General features: G+C 54.3%; 1 protein-coding gene across 1 annotated transcript; it reads left to right on the plus strand.

Moving 5' to 3' along the window:
* The first annotated feature begins 241 nt into the window (after nt 1–241).
* On the plus strand, nt 242–14,618 carry Crybb1 (crystallin beta B1). The gene is made up of 5 exons (XM_026408541.2): nt 242–415; nt 2,389–2,507; nt 7,162–7,294; nt 11,328–11,470; nt 14,435–14,618. The coding sequence occupies exons 1-5, from the start codon at nt 242–244 to the stop codon at nt 14,616–14,618; spliced, it is 753 nt and encodes a 250-aa protein (XP_026264326.1).
* Nucleotides 14,619–15,363: the final 745 nt, after the last annotated feature.

A 15,363-nucleotide genomic window follows, 5' to 3' on the forward strand; every position in this document is an offset into this window, starting at 1 on the left:
GCTGGGGACGGGGCTCAGTGGTCGAGCGGCCCTGAGTTCAATCCCTGGTACCAAAAAAAGACAGGGGGGGGGTGGGGACAAAAAGTTCTTCGAGGCCCACGTTTCCAAGGAGAAAGAGAGGCAACGGGTTCAAAGGTGGCTGAAGACACAGCGAGGGGCAGGAGCGTGGGAGACAGCTTGGGGTGCCACCCCTGGATTCACGGAGGCCAAAGCATGCTCTCTGGGTTTTGCAGGAGGAGCCATGTCTCAGCCCATCAAGGCCTCGGCCACCGCCGCAGTGAACCCAGGGCCCGACGGCAAGGGGAAGGGGACCCCGCCCACAGGACCAGCTCCCGGCCCCGGGCCAGCCCTGGCCCCAGCAACCGTGCCCGTGCCCACTGCCAAAGCAGGGGACCTGCCTCCTGGGAGCTACAGGGTAAGGACCCGGCTGGGCAGGCCAGCTGGGTGCCCCACCGTCCCCTTCCTGTGCGGCCCTCCCCCCCCATCATGTCCTTCCTTACCCCTCTCCTCTCCTTCCCCCTGTTCCTGCCTCCCTTCCTGTCCCTCCTCCGTCTCTCCTGCGGGGCCTCCTCCTGCCCAGACAGAAATGTGCCCAATCTAGAGGCCAGGAAAATGGCCAGGGGTCTCAGTGCACCCGGAAAGAAGGGACCCATCGTGGCGCGGTGACATGACAACTGAAATGTGCCACGTCCCCCGACGGGGACCATGGCCGTGCGGTCAGCCTGCACAGAGCCCGCTCAGAGCGAGTCAAAAGCCACGAGCAGAAAAGGGAGAGGGACCTGTTCCTGGAGCGTCACCCGGGCAGCAGGGGGCCTCCTGGAGATGGGTCCCGGGGAGCAAGGTCTCCAGGCCCAGGTTTGGTTTGGACCTGGGGGCCAGAGCTGACCACCCTTGATTCATGATATGGCTGGCCGTTATTTATGGAGGTTTATTTAATCATTAATTTTACTTTAATTTTTTTTTTTTTTTTTTTTTTTTGTACCAGGGATTGAACCCAGGGGCTCTTAACCACTGAGTCACATCCCAGCCCTTTTCATGTTTCATTAGAGACAGGATCTGTCTGAGTTTCTCAGGGCCTCGCTAAGTTGCTGAGGCTGCCCTCGAACTTGCGATCCTCCTGCCTCAGCCTCCTGAGCCACGGGGATGACAGGCGGGCACCCCTGCACCCAGCTTACTTTAATTTTTAACAATGCAGCAAGCACCTGCAAGCCCACGACTCATGAGCAGGCCAGGGCTTGGTGGAAGGTCTCTACCTGACCTAAGGTGTCCTCATGAGCCCACCTCTCTTCTCCCTGCCCCAGGCAGCCATCACCCCACCCTCCGTGTTCATAAATGATGATCTGCTTTATTTTCTTATATTTTAGTGCATTGTTCCTTTAAAAATATGGCTTGTTTTTCATTTACTGAAATCTGAAGTATGTGACTCTCTGCGTTTTCTTTTTTCTTGTCACTTACTGTGAGATCCCTAGGGTTGAGCATCTCTGCAATTGTCCCGACTTGGGTCAGTGAGTGCATGACAGACCCAAAGGTGGGGCTCAGTGAGGAGAGGTCGGATCAAGTTCTCGCCTGGGTTGTAGAGGGGAGCCTGGCCAGCATTTCCTATATCCGGGGCTGCAGATAGAGAAACGGATCAGGTCGGGCACAGTGGCACACCTCTGTCATCCCGGCAGCTTGGGAGGCTGAGGCAAGAGGATCGTGGGTTTGAGGCCAGCCTTTGCACCTTAGCAAGATTCTGTCTCAAAATTAAAACAAAACAAAATTTAAAAAGAAAAAAAAAAGAATTGGGGATGTGGCTCAGTGGTAAAGCCCTCCTGGGTTCAACCCCCCAGGACCAAAAGGAAAAAGAGACAGATCAGCCCAGACCTTTGGCGGAGGAGCCCTTGGCATTTGGAAGGGTTGGGTAAAGGGGACAAGGATGAAGAGAGGGAGACAGACACAGAGAGACCCAGACCCTAAGCAGCAGTGACTGGGCAGTGTTGTTACTGGTGCTGCTAAGGGGCGAGCACAGGGGCAGACACTGGAGCCCCAACTCCAGGGTGGAGGAGGAGCAATCCAGGAAGGCTTCCTGCAGGAAGCGACATCGAACCCAGAACATGCTGTCTGGTCTAGAACCTGAGTCAGCACCAGGTAGGTGCTCCAGGATGGGGGGGGGTGGTAGAGAACATTCCAGGCTGGAGGAACACACCAAGAAAGTTCTGGAAGGGAGGCCCAGGCATGCCTCATGATGGTGCAGATCTTAAGTGGGGGTGGGAAGACAGCGTCATCTCATGAATGATGGCTCCTGGCGCTGTCCTGGGCCTTGTGCACACCCTGCTCGGATGTCAGCACCACCTGCCTCAGTCCAGGTGGGTTGGTTTGGACCTCACGCTGCCCCCTTCCCTCTTGCAGCTGGTGGTCTTTGAGCAGGAGAACTTCCAGGGCCGTCGGGTGGAGTTCTCGGGGGAGTGCCTGAACCTGGGGGACCGTGGCTTTGAAAGAGTTCGCAGCCTCATCGTGGCCTCCGGACCGTGAGTGTTGGGCAGGGCGGGGATGCTCCCTCTGCCGTCTGTGGTCACAGATCGATGACATGATAAAAGCACATTTGCCAGGCACCTGCTCTGGGCCTGGCCCACGCTACTGCCCCCTCTGATTTCCCAACCCTCCCTGCAAACCTCAGGAGGAGACAAGCTTTTCCTTCCCATTTGACAGACGAGAAAACTGAGGCTCAGAGAGGTGCTCTGATTAGTGTAAGGTCACACTGAGGGCGAGTCACGTCTGGGTTCCATCAGTCTGTTTCTACTGCAGAAGGAATCGAGCCTATTCTGAGGGCAGGAGGAGGCCAAGAATCAAGGCCCTGGCAGGGGCATCAGGCGGCCCTGGAAATGATAATAAGGACCAGCAGAGGATCCAGTGGGTGTCAGGCACTGTGGGAGGGCTTTACCTGGCTGGCCGCCCCTTGTAGTAGGACAGAAGAGCTATTCTTCTTTTAGGTGGAAGGGGTACCAGGGATTGAACCCAGGGGCCCTCGACCATCCCTGTCCCCAGCCCTGTTCTGTGTTTTATTTATAGACAGGGTCTCACTGAATTGCTTAGGGCCTCGCTGTGGCTGAGGCTGGCTTTGAACTCTCGATCCTCCTGCCTCAGCCGCCCTAGCTGCTGGGATGGCAGGTGTGGGCCACTGTGCCCGGCCAGAAGAGCTGTTCTTATCCTCACTTAAACTGGGGCTCCCCAGGGCTCAGGGCACTGGCCAAGGCCACCTAGAGGTAAGTGGCCAGGTTGGCGTTTGACTCAGGTTGGTCCGTCCTTTGTCATGTCCCCTGCCTGTTCTCACTCTGGGCTTCTCTGGGCCTTGATGACCCCCGTGGACAGCAGAAATGCCCGTCTCTCCGACGGACGGGCTCTCCCAGCGCCAGCCGCTGTCAGCTGAGGCCAGGGTGCTGGGCCACTCCCAGGACAAGACCCATGGGCCCCTCTGCTCTGGCTCCCCACTCCACCCCCCAGGGCCTTGGTGAGCCTGCATCCTGAGCTTCTAGGAGATGGGTTTTGAGGTCAGACTCGTCCGACCCTGCCCTTGGCCTTGGGTGGCCTCTGGGCCTCAGCGCCTCGTCGCTGAGTTGCGGGGAGTCATGAGCCCACCTCGTCCTGCCTGGGTCATTCTCGGGCCTGGAGAAGGTGATGCGGAACGGGGCCAGCGCCGTGTGGGCATTCAGACATGGCGGCAGGCCCCCTCCCCTGGCCCTGTGAGCTCCCCCAAGCCAAGGTAGGTGGCTGCAGGGAGGCGGGGGGGGGGGGCAAGAGTGCCTCCTGTGCCCACCCCACCCCCACTGTGGTCAACAGCCTCAGCCCCACCCCGGCCCCGCAGCCCAGCTGGGAACAGAAACTGCCGGATGTGGCCAGCTTGGGGTTTCAGGCTGCTTTGGGGGCTGTGACTCAAGCGCAGAGTATTTCACCTCAGAGACAGAGCTGGTGTCTGCTCTGTGCCCAGGGCTGTGCCCAAAGGGGACAGAAATGGCCCTGTGGTCCACAGGGTTGGATTGGGGCCAGCATGCCTGTGGGAGAAGAGGAAGGAAGGAGATGGAGTGGCCGGGGGAGGGAAGGCGTGCCTGCCTGAGATCTGACCCCGCCGTGTGACCTGACGCTAGAGATGTGGCCCCTGAGCCTCATTTCCCTGTCAGTGAACTAAGATTCCCAGCCCTTCCCTTCCTCTGCTGGCTCAAAGAAGCCATGGCGGATGAGAAGAGCATTGACGTAGCTATTTAACATTTCCCATTCTTGCCGGGCACAATGGTGCACGCCTGTCATCCCAGCAACTCGGGAGGCTGAGGCAGGAGGATTGAAAGTTCGAGGCCAGCCTTAGAAACTTAGCAAGGCCCTAAGTAAACTTAGCAAGACCCTGTCTCAAAATAAAAAGTAAAAAGGGCTGGGGATGTGGCCCAGTGGTTGAGTGCCCCTGGGTTCAATCCCTGGCACCAAAACAAAAACATAAACAAAATCTCCTCATTCTTCTAACAAGGCCTCCCTGGAGGACGTGGGGGAGGGTGAGCAGCGTGGCAGCACCACACGGTGTTGATCTCTCCTTAAACTCAGACCTGCAGCCGCTTCCCTTCCCCCTCAATCATAAACGATGCTATTTATTATGACTACTCTCTGTCGGATCTTCCACACACGCTTTTCAGGACCTCACATCCTGACAAGGTAGTGACAAGATTTTCTTTCTTTTACTGCCCAAATGACAAGCAAGTCAGTGGTCAGCTGAGTCCGGTGAAATTGCCCAGGCTAGTGATCCTCCTGCTTCAAAAGGGCTGGGGACGTAGCCCAGTGGTAGAACGCCCCAGGTTCAGTCCCCAGAATTGATAAAGAAGGGGTGAAAAACTTGAGCTGGGATTACACCCCAAGTCTGTTTCTCTGTTTCTCTGTTCTTTTAAAGTATTTTGTAGGTAGACACCTTTATTTCATTTATTTATTTATTTTTATGGGGTGCTGAGGATCGAACCCAGGGCCTCACACGTGCCAGGTGAGTGCTCTACCGCTGAGCCACGACCCCAGCCCCTGATCTTATATTCTTAACATTGACAAGGCACCTTCTTCTAAGCCTCCCTCCCTTTCTGCCCATGCATCCAGCCAAACACATAGTCTCCATCCATTTCCCTTCCCACTCTTCTTTGCATATACCTATAGATCAATCCATGCACCATCAGCCCATTATCTAGCCATTCTCCGTCATCCGTTTGTCTATGCATGCATCCATCCATCCATGCGTTCATCCATCCAATCTGTCTACCCATACACCCATCCATCATCTATCTATCCATTCATCCATCCATCCATCCACCCATTCACCCACCCATCCATCCATCATCCATTCACCCTCCACCCATCCATTCACCCATCCATCTATCCATCCACCCATCCATCCGTCCATCTGTCCATCCATCTATTTATCCATCTACCCATCCATCCATCTATCCATCCCCCCATCCATCATCCATCCATCACCTATCTATCATCCATCCATCCATCATCCACCATTCATACATCCATCCATCATCCATCCATCCATCCACCCATCATCCATCCATCCACCCATCCATCCATCTATCCATCCACCCATCCATCATCCATCTATCCATCCATCATCCACCCATCCATCCATCCATCATCCATACATCCATGTATCCATTCATCATCCATTCATCCATCACCCATCCATTCACCCATCCATCTATCCATCCACCCATCCATCCATCTATCCATCCACCCATCTATCTATTTATCCATCTATCCACCTACCCATACATCATCCATCTATCCATCCATTATCCATCCATCCATCATCCATCCATCCATCCATCATCCACCATTCATCATTCATCCATCATTCATACATCCATCCATCAACCGTCCATCATCCATCCACCCATCATCTTTTCATCCATCCATCATCCATCTATCCATCCATCATCCATCCATCCATCATCCACCCACCCATCACCCATCCTTCACCTATCCATCATCCATCCACCCATCCATCCATTTCCCTTCCACTCCAGACCAGAGCTAGGGCAGATCCAACATAAGCCCACATTTTCAACTCTTTCCCTTCAGTTTTACTGGTTCACCCCTCAGATCAGGACCTGAGGGTTGGTCCAAGATGACACATCATCACTGCCATCCTTCTGGGGACAGGATTACTAGCAGCCCCCAGGGAGATGATGCCCGTGGCCATGCCCCTCAGCCCTCCCTTGTCCCTGGGAACTCCTGAACACTTAAAAACACATAGAAAACTCCAGTGCCCCTTAGCCTTCTCCCCAGAACCCTTGGCCCCTCCAACACAGACTCACCTCCCATCCTAAGTCAGGATGTGCAGAGAGATGGGGAAAGCCCCCACTGGACTTCAGATTCCTCATTAGTCCTCGTAAAGGACAAATGGCATGTCACACGTCACCCTCCTCTCCCACGGCCCCATACCAGCTCCTGGGCATCTCCGGGATGCCGGGTCAGTCTCTGTGAAACTCGTATCAGTTTTCCTCTTAGTCCTGGGCCTCTGGGGCTATCAGCTATTGAATATGTCTCATTTTAAATGGTTTTGTTGAACACAAATAGATATATTTTAGAAGGACTTTTGAAGCCCTTTTATAAGTGGAAAACTAGTATCATTTATAGTAAGTTTAAAAGTATCCATAAAAAAACATCACAAGGAGCAGGAAAGTGTCACTGTGATCCCCTTGCCTGCTCAGGACTGGGCAGGTGACCTGTTTTTCCTTTCTTACAAAAAGAGAGACTGGTGATTGTTAAAGGCTCATTAGCACGAGGGACTTTCTCTTTGCTGTTACCTGGCTTTAATGAGATCTCTCTTTGGGGTCATTGGGCCCCTGTCCTTGTAGCACTCAAAGCGTGTGTGAACCTTACAGTTGCAAAAGGTTTGCTCAGATAATTATACTCGATATCTCATTTCAGCTTTACCAAGTCCTGAAAAATAGGTATTTTAGTGTAGAGGAGGAAAAGCCACCCGCTCCTCGTCACAGAGCCTAAGGGGTGTGTCCTAGAATGAATTCCGGGCACCTTAGGCCCCTGGGATGTCCCTATTGGCCTCAGGGCTGCTTTGCCAGGGGAGAGGGAGGGCAGCCAGGAGGGGCATCAGCTGACCTTTTCTGTGTCCCTCCCCGCCCTTCCCACATCCAGCTGGGTGGCCTTCGAGCAGTCCAGCTTCCGTGGGGAGATGTTCATCCTGGAGAAGGGCGAGTACCCTCGCTGGGACACCTGGTCCAGCAGCTACCGGAGTGACCGGCTCATGTCTTTCCGGCCCATCAGGATGGTGAGTGGGCTCCGGCACAGGGGCTGGGGATTCAGTGGTGTGGGTCAGAGGCAAGTCTGAGGTCCTCCTGCGACCTGGCAAGGGAAAGAGAGAAGGAATGGTGGACAGAGAAGCCTGAGGACCCTGGGTTGTCAGACACCAGTGGGTTCCTGAGCTCATCCATGAGTCCAGCACCCGGGCACTCACTGTGGGCACCAGGCTTTGTGCTAGGAACCCCGAGCCAACACCACCTCAAAAGCAGGTGTTTTGCCAGGCACGGTGACGCACGCCTGTCATCCCAGAGCTCGGGAGGCTGAGGCAGGAGGATGGCGAGTTCAAAGCCAGCCTCAGCCACAGTGAGGCCCTAAGCAGCTCAGTGAGACCCTGTCCCTAAATAAAACACAGAACAGGGCTGCGGACGGGGCTCAGTGGTGGAGTGCTGCTGGGTTCAATCCTGGTACCCCCCACCCTGCAAAAAGCAGGTGCCTTCCTCGTCCCATGCTGTGGAGATTGGAATCAGCCTCCCAGAGGTGAGAGATAAAGGTTTCAGTGTCTCCCTTGATCTTTGGAGGTGGCATTGTCATATCCTTGATGCCACCTTACACCCTCCTGGGCAGCTCTAAATCCCAGGGCCATCCCCCACGTGCCTGTGGACAGTTGTGCCGTGGCTAACAAGGGGTGCCTGTGGAAAGGCCACCGGGCTTCCTGGTAGTCAGCCTCCTGCCGTGGGAGTCGGCACACAGAAGATTCGAGGCGGTAAGTGGAGCCGGCCCACGTGACTGTGGTATTTGCAGAACGCTGAGTCGACAGTGAGTCACCAAACCACCCATCTGCCTCACCGAGGGCAGCCCTCTCCAAAGGTAACCGACTTTTGTCTTTCGAGATGGAAAATTCATGAGGAATTTTCATGACTGTGGTTGGCGGCTGTCCAGGTGCGGGGAGCCGCTGTGGGGCACCGCCACACTTACCTTCCCCGAGTCCCAAACACAGCCTCCCTGACTTCTCAGCCTGGAGGCTGAATCATCAGCCTTCCTAACGGACTCTTTGTAAGAATTCCTAGATTTGTCTCCCCGTCATTGAATGGCCTTATAGGACCATCTATGCCAGGGGGCTTGTTGGAAGAGGGGTCAGGGCATTTCCAGAAACTTCCAGAAGTCTGCTGGCTGACGTAGTTGGACTGATATTTGGTGCTGTTAAAACTCAATGTTGGCCGCTCTGCATGGAGATGTGCTGTCAGGAGATCATACAAACCTGGGGTTGAAGATAGGGTAAAACATTTTTTTTAAAGAGTGTAAGACACATTAATATTATATGGGTCACCTATTATGATTACAATATTTGTAGATATGTTTGTTTTCATAAATTATAGTATTACAAAATTATTTCTGGTACCAGGAATTGAACAAAGGTGCTTGATCTCTGAGCCACATCCCCAGCCCTTTTTTAACTTTTATTTATAGACAGGGTATCCATAAGTTGTAAAGACCTCACTAAGTTGCTGAGGCTGGCTTTGAATTTGCAATCCTCCTGCCTCAGCCTCTTGAAACCACAGGTGTGCGCCACTGTGCCGGGCTAAAAATAAAATTAAAATTAAACTTCAACAGCTCAAACCCACCCAAACCAATTAATTCCAAATCTCTGGGGCTGGGTGGGCCTACTTCGGCCAGGTCCTGTTCTAGGCCCCAGGGACACAACATCAAGATCCTTGTCCCTGTGGTGTTCACACTATGCTCAATAGGCAGCTAGTGGCCAGGTGCAGTGGCACATGCCTATGATCCAAGCAGCTCGGGAGGCTGAGGCAGGAGGATCTCGAGTTCAAAGCCAGCCTCAGCAACTTAGCAAGGCCCTAAGCAACTCAGTGAGACCCTGTCTCTAAATAAAATGCAAAACAGGGCTGGGGATGGGGCTCAGTGGTTCAGTGTCCCTGAGTTCAATCCCTGGTACTGAAAGAGAAGAAAGAGAGGCGGCTGACGGAAACTTAATCAGTCTGTAGTCCTGCACCGTGGCGGGTGCTGTCCAGGCCACGCAGCCTCACAGGAAGGTGAAGGGGGGAAGTTGGGGCTCTGATGTTGGGGACAGGGACTGGTCAGGGAAACTGGCTCCTGAAGGTTGGGACCACATCGGCCGTGAGAGGACCGAGTGTGAAATCCCTCCAGGGGTACTGTGTGCAAGTGGGGTGAACTGGGTGTGGCCGGGACATTAGGAGCTGCCCGTGTGGCTGCAGCAGAGAGGGGGTGTCGAGGGGCAGCAGATGGAGGGACTCCAGCAGAGGACCGTCTTGCAGGCTCTGATGGGCCGGGTCTTGAGGGGTCTGTTCTTGGGCTCACCAGCAGCAGGGAGCCGTGGGCTGGCTTCACCTTCCTAGGCCCCCAGGTCTGTAGCAGTGACAGGTAATGGCTGTCACCATTAGGTGGCCACCGTGGGCTGGTGACATCACTGCAGGCATTTCTCACCATGGCTCCATGGTGCCCCTGTCCCATCCCTGCCTCACACCACACACTCACACCACGAGCACTTGCCCACCAGGCGTATGCGCACCTCCCACCTTCCCCTCTGCTTCTCGTCCGCCTCAGCCTCCTCCTTTTGCACCTCACACTCTTATATAACTGCCAAGGCCCCCCTCCAATGTCCCCCTTGGGTGAGGCCTTCCCTGGCCCCTTCCTGCCCTCTGGAAGAGGGAACTGACTTTCCTCATCTACAGTCTTCCATGGAGTCTTTCATAGAGAGATGCTCCTGCGGCCTGACCTTCTATATGATGGCCAATAATACTGAATCAGCCCAGCACCCGTTTACTGAGCACCTACTAAATGCTGGGTGCTTTGCCTGCCTTTCATGGAGCCCCCACAACAGCCCTCAGGGGCAGAGGCCGCATAGGAACCATGTTTGAAAAAACAAAAACCAAGGAAAAAGAGGCTCAGAATGAAGGGCTTATGGCCACAGAGCAGGCAGGGACAAGGCTGGGACTTAAACTCGGCTCTGCCCACATCAGAGGCCCTTGAGGTGGGCGCTATTCCTGCTGCACTTGCCCATCCACCTGGGCAGCAGCTCATCCCTTGGGCCTAGAACTCTTTTGAAAAGGTGGGTGATCGCTGCCCTCAGAAATAATCGCTATGAGGCGGGCGCCGCCGTGCACACCTGTCATCCCTGTGGCTCTGGAGGCTGAGGCAGGAGGATCGTGAGTTCAAAGGCAGCCTCAGCAAGTTAGTGAGGCCCTGAGCAACTCAGGGAGACCCTGTCTCTAAATAAAATATAAAAAGGGCTGGGGATGGGGCTCAGGGGTTACGTGCCCTGGGTTCAATCCTGGTATCAAAAAAAAAGAAAAGAAAAGAAAAGAAAAGAAATAATAAGTATGCTTAAAAAAACAAGATCCAGGGTCATGGAAACACTGACAGGTAGTGGAAGTGAGCCCCGAGTCACATGGCCACCGCAGGGATTGGCCTCTGGCAGCTGTTGCTGAGCCCTGAGTTGAGCCCAGCCTGAGAGGACTGTAGGTCCATTCTACAGGTGAACTAACGGGGGCTCCGAGGGGCTGGGTAAAATGCCCAAGATCCTCAACACATAAATATCAGATGTGGGATTTGAACCCAGACCTGTGTTCCCCTAGTGTCCCCCCTCCGCAACTCCAGGGTCAATTCGTAATTGCAGGAACCAGCTGACCAAAGGGCATCTGACTGAGCTCCTGACCGTGGAGGGACGCAGATTTCTCCGAAAGCTTTTGCACTTCACTGGCTGTGTGTCGTTGATCAAGAAAGTTGACCTCTCTGGGCCTCTGAGCCCTCGGCCACCATAACAGAAATAACAAATGCATTTTTGAGCATTGAGCGCAAGCCGAGAATCGTGCTCAGGGCTTTGCACGGATGGATTCACGTCACCCTGGTGTTAGCCAGTGTCACAGGGGCCGACGGCTCCTTTTCACAGATAAGGCGGGTCCTTCCAGGCCAGGTAGCGGTGCTCTCTGGAGACTCGGTCCTCCCTCTCCAGGGCCAGAGGCCCCACTAAAAGTCCCCTCGGCTCCTCCCCACTGCGCGTGGCCGACCCAGCCTCTCCCCCGCAGGACTCCCAAGAGCACAAGATCAGCCTGTTTGAAGGGGCCAACTTCAAGGGCAACACCGTGGAGATCCAGGAGGACGACGTGCCCAGCCTCTGGGTCTACGGCCTCTGTGACCGCGTGGGCAGCGTGAGGGTCTCCAGCGGGACGTAAGCACCTTCCCCGTCCCCGCCCCAGGCCGAGCGCAGAGGGCTCCAGGGCTCCTGGGGAGGCCACGCCCCGCCCTGGACTCCCAGGGGGTGCCCAGCGGGCCAGCAGGGCGCTGTTCCCCTGCGGACCCAGCGACTTGAAGGATTCCATGTCGGGTGATTGGTTCCGAAAAGCTGGTGATGGAGAAAGGGGCGTGGCTGGGTCAGAGGGGGACTAAAGGGCTCCTGGGGGCGGTCAGAGCTGGTGTGGATGCAGGTCAGCCTGGGGGCAGGCACCGTAGGGAAGCCTGAAGCCCCTCAGAGGGGTGAGCCTGTCAGGAGAGGGTCTTGACCCCCATCGGATGTGCTGAGGGTCCCTGGGAGCCCCTGTTCCTCTCTGAGCATCACTCTTGCCCCCTGAACAATGGGTAGACAAGACTTCCATCTAAAAGGGAACTTTCTGCTTCAAAGTCCCAAGTGTTAAAGATTTCCAAGCCACGCACAGTGGCACCCGCCTGTCATCCCAGCCGCTCGGGAGGCTGAGGCAGGAGGATCGCAAGTCCAAAGCCAGCCTCAGCAGAAGTGAGGCCCTATGCAACTCAGAGAGACCCTGTCTCTAAATAAAATACAGAATAGGGCTGGGGTGGGGCTCAGGGGTTAAGTGCTCCTGAGTTCAATCCCCATCACCAAAAAAAAAAAAGAAAAAGAAAAGAAAAAGATTTCCAAACAGAGGGCCCCACGAGCCCACATTCATGAGAACACAGGGAAGGGATGAGGCCTAGAGAGGTCACCTTCTCCATCTCCCTGCCCTCCAGCCATCAGGCCAGGGCACCCTGGTCTCCTCTGGCAAGTGTGAGCCTCCTGTCTGTCCACCTCCAGACCCCTCCCGAGATCCCACAGTGGTCTATGGGAACTTTTTCTTGTTCGTTTCTTTTCCCTGAAATACACTGAGTCTCTCCAGAGAGGGGGGCACTGCGGTAGGCACACAGCCCAGGGGACAGGAGCAAAGAAAGCCCAGTTCCTACCTCGGGAAGCTTACCCTGCCCAGCAGGGGAGACCCCAGGTCCCCGAGAGATGGTGTCCAGAGATGCCAGGAACAGAGGGCCCAGATAAGGCACCCGCGCTGCCAGAGGTCAGAGGGGGCAGGACAATTGTGGGGACCGGGCTGTGCGAGCTGGGGGAGGGGGGGCGGGCAGGGGTTTATGTGCAGAGGCTGAAGCTTTAGCAGACTTGAGAGATGAACAGTGTCCAGGAGAGGCCACAGACATGATGCTGGAAGTCAGGAATGATAATAATAAGTCTTTAGAGTGTTTACCACGGAGTAAGCCCTGGGCCGGCCCCTTTAAATGGGTAGTTATCACATCCTCATCAGCAACCAGTGAGGGAGGTGTGTCTCCACCCCCACCTCCCGCACGGTGCCATCTGCACCTGGATTCTCACAGCCTGTCAATGGCAGAGCTAGGATCTGAGCCCTGGCGTGTCTGGATTCCAGAGAGTGTGTTCCCAGCGCAAAGGAAATCCATCTTGTGAAATCAGGCTCTCCCTCTTGTTCAGCTCAGTAGCATCCAGTCCCTAAGCCCCAGCCACACATATTAATCCCATTCTTCCCTGAGCCCTGGGTTTCCATGTCCAGCGGATGAGTTTTAGTCTCCCTACCCCCCACAGGCAATGTGCTTAGCAAACACTGTAGGGGTGGCTTTTCCATCTGACCCCAGAACACACTTCATAAACCAGGCACCAGCAGCCAGATGCCATGGTTATGCCTGTCATCCTTGTGGCTCGGGACGCTGAGGCAGGAGAATCACAAATGGGAGGCTGAGGCAGGAGGATCACAACTTAGACCTTAAGCAACGCAGTGAGACCCTGTCTCAAAAAAAAAAAAAAAGAAAAGAAAAGAGTTGGGGATGTAGCTCAGTAGTAAAGCACCCTTGGGTTCTGTAGCAAGGGGGGCAAAATTGCAACATAAGCAGTCGAGGGGAGAAATAAAGAATGTCCATGCTTTATTCACTCAAATCACTCAATACAGTTTCACTCTATAGGTTCTTTTTTTTTTTTTTTAAGAGAGAGAATTTTTTAATATTTATTTTTAGTTCTCGGCGGACACAACATCTTTGTTGGTATGTGGTGCTGAGGATCGAACCCGGGCCGCACGCATGCCAGGCGAGTGCGCTACCGCTTGAGCCACATCCCCAGCCCATCTATAGGTTCTTAATCAAGAAAACAACAATCCTTAATGCTAGGCACTGCAATAGACATGATCGATTCACAGCAAACAATTCTAGATTACTTCTAAGCACTGCAAAACACACTTGATAGTGACAGGCTAGTGACAGACATTCCCTCTGTGTGCTAAGTTCAAAAGTCTCAAGCCTTAGGCTTTATGTTCAGCAGATGCACACTCACTCAGACGGCCGTGACCAGGTCAGGAACCAAGGAGACTTTTCCTGGTGTGAAGTGGTCCACCCGTTGAGGAGAGGGTCGTAGGGAGGAGTCGCTCTCTCACCAAGGTCCAGACAAGGCGGTAGAGTCTGAGGGAGGTGAGGATCACGCAGAGGCTCAGGAATGATGACAAGGGATGGGATGTCAGGTCCTCATCGGGCTCTCCAGCTCGAGTGCATCCTTGTCCCGGCTGAATCCCTGCTCATTTGCTGTATTATTCATACTAAATTTTGGGTTTTTTTTTTTTACCCCCCTTTCAATCCTTATCAACTACCACGGATTTCTCAGTGACATCATCTACCACCCCGAGGTCAGAAGCATCTGGTCTGGTGGTCACCACCAGGAGCTTCTCTCCTTTCCCTCTTATCAGGCGAGGACAGCCTGCCCCGGGCTTCACTGTCTTTATGGGGGTGAGGGGAAGTGACTTGTCTGAGGCCACCCTGGGGGGCTCTGTGGTGTGCCTGGTCAGAAGAGCGGGGGTCCCCCCTGGCTGAGGGCAGCTGGAGACGCAGCCGCTGTCGCATGCTGCCCTCTGCTTCCTCGCAGCTGGGTCGGCTACCAGTATCCAGGCTACCGCGGATACCAGTACCTCCTGGAGCCCGGCGACTTCCGCCACTGGAACGAGTGGGGCGCCTTCCAGCCGCAGATGCAGGCCGTGCGCCGCCTGCGTGACAGGCAGTGGCACCGCGAGGGCTGCTTCCCGGTGCTGGCCTCCGAGCCCCCCAAGTGAGTCAGCTCTGCACCCCTCCCGCGCCCCCCCTCCCCACCCCCCCTCCATGTCCCCGTCTTCCCCGTGCAAATAAAAGTTCCTAAAGCCGAAGACTGAGTCTGTGAGCCCAAGTGTGTTGCAAGGTCCCCCTGGTTGCCACGCGGTGGCTTCCTCTATCTTAGTCCCAAAATAGAAAGAGCAAAGGAGGCAAGGGGGTTTTGTTTGTTTGTTTTTGTGGCACTGGGGATGGAACCCCAGTGCAAGGCAAGTGCTCTACCAACTGAGCTATTGTCCCCAGCCCCAAGCACAGTTCTTTCTACACATCATCCTGGTATATCTTTCAGACTACTCTAGGGGGTTGGAGTTAGGATCATTCCATTTCACATGTGAAAGATTTGAGATTCAGAGAAGGGAAGTGACTCTCCCTAAGTCACACATCTAGCAAGTCTAGACTTGAAGCCAGGCACCAAATCTGTGTTTGCAAACTCTCGGATCTTTCGTGCACCACCTCCTTGTTTTATTGTATTTTATTCCATCGGAATACCACCTGGTCTGTTATGTGCTCAGAATTCTTATTTACACAGACTGACTGTGTTGTACCCAAATGCACCGATTCGTAAATAAAACTTTATAGCACTCCAGGAAGTAGACCATCAGTATCCCATACCAGAGATAGAAAGCAATCCTATAAATAAATCAAATACAATTTAAAGAAGAACTGAGTTCTCAGCAGACACCTCTGCCCACCCAAGCCTCTGAGCCTGGG

The sequence above is a fragment of the Urocitellus parryii genome, chromosome 3 (assembly GCF_045843805.1).
Source record: "Urocitellus parryii isolate mUroPar1 chromosome 3, mUroPar1.hap1, whole genome shotgun sequence".
NCBI classification, from domain to species: domain Eukaryota; kingdom Metazoa; phylum Chordata; class Mammalia; order Rodentia; family Sciuridae; genus Urocitellus; species Urocitellus parryii.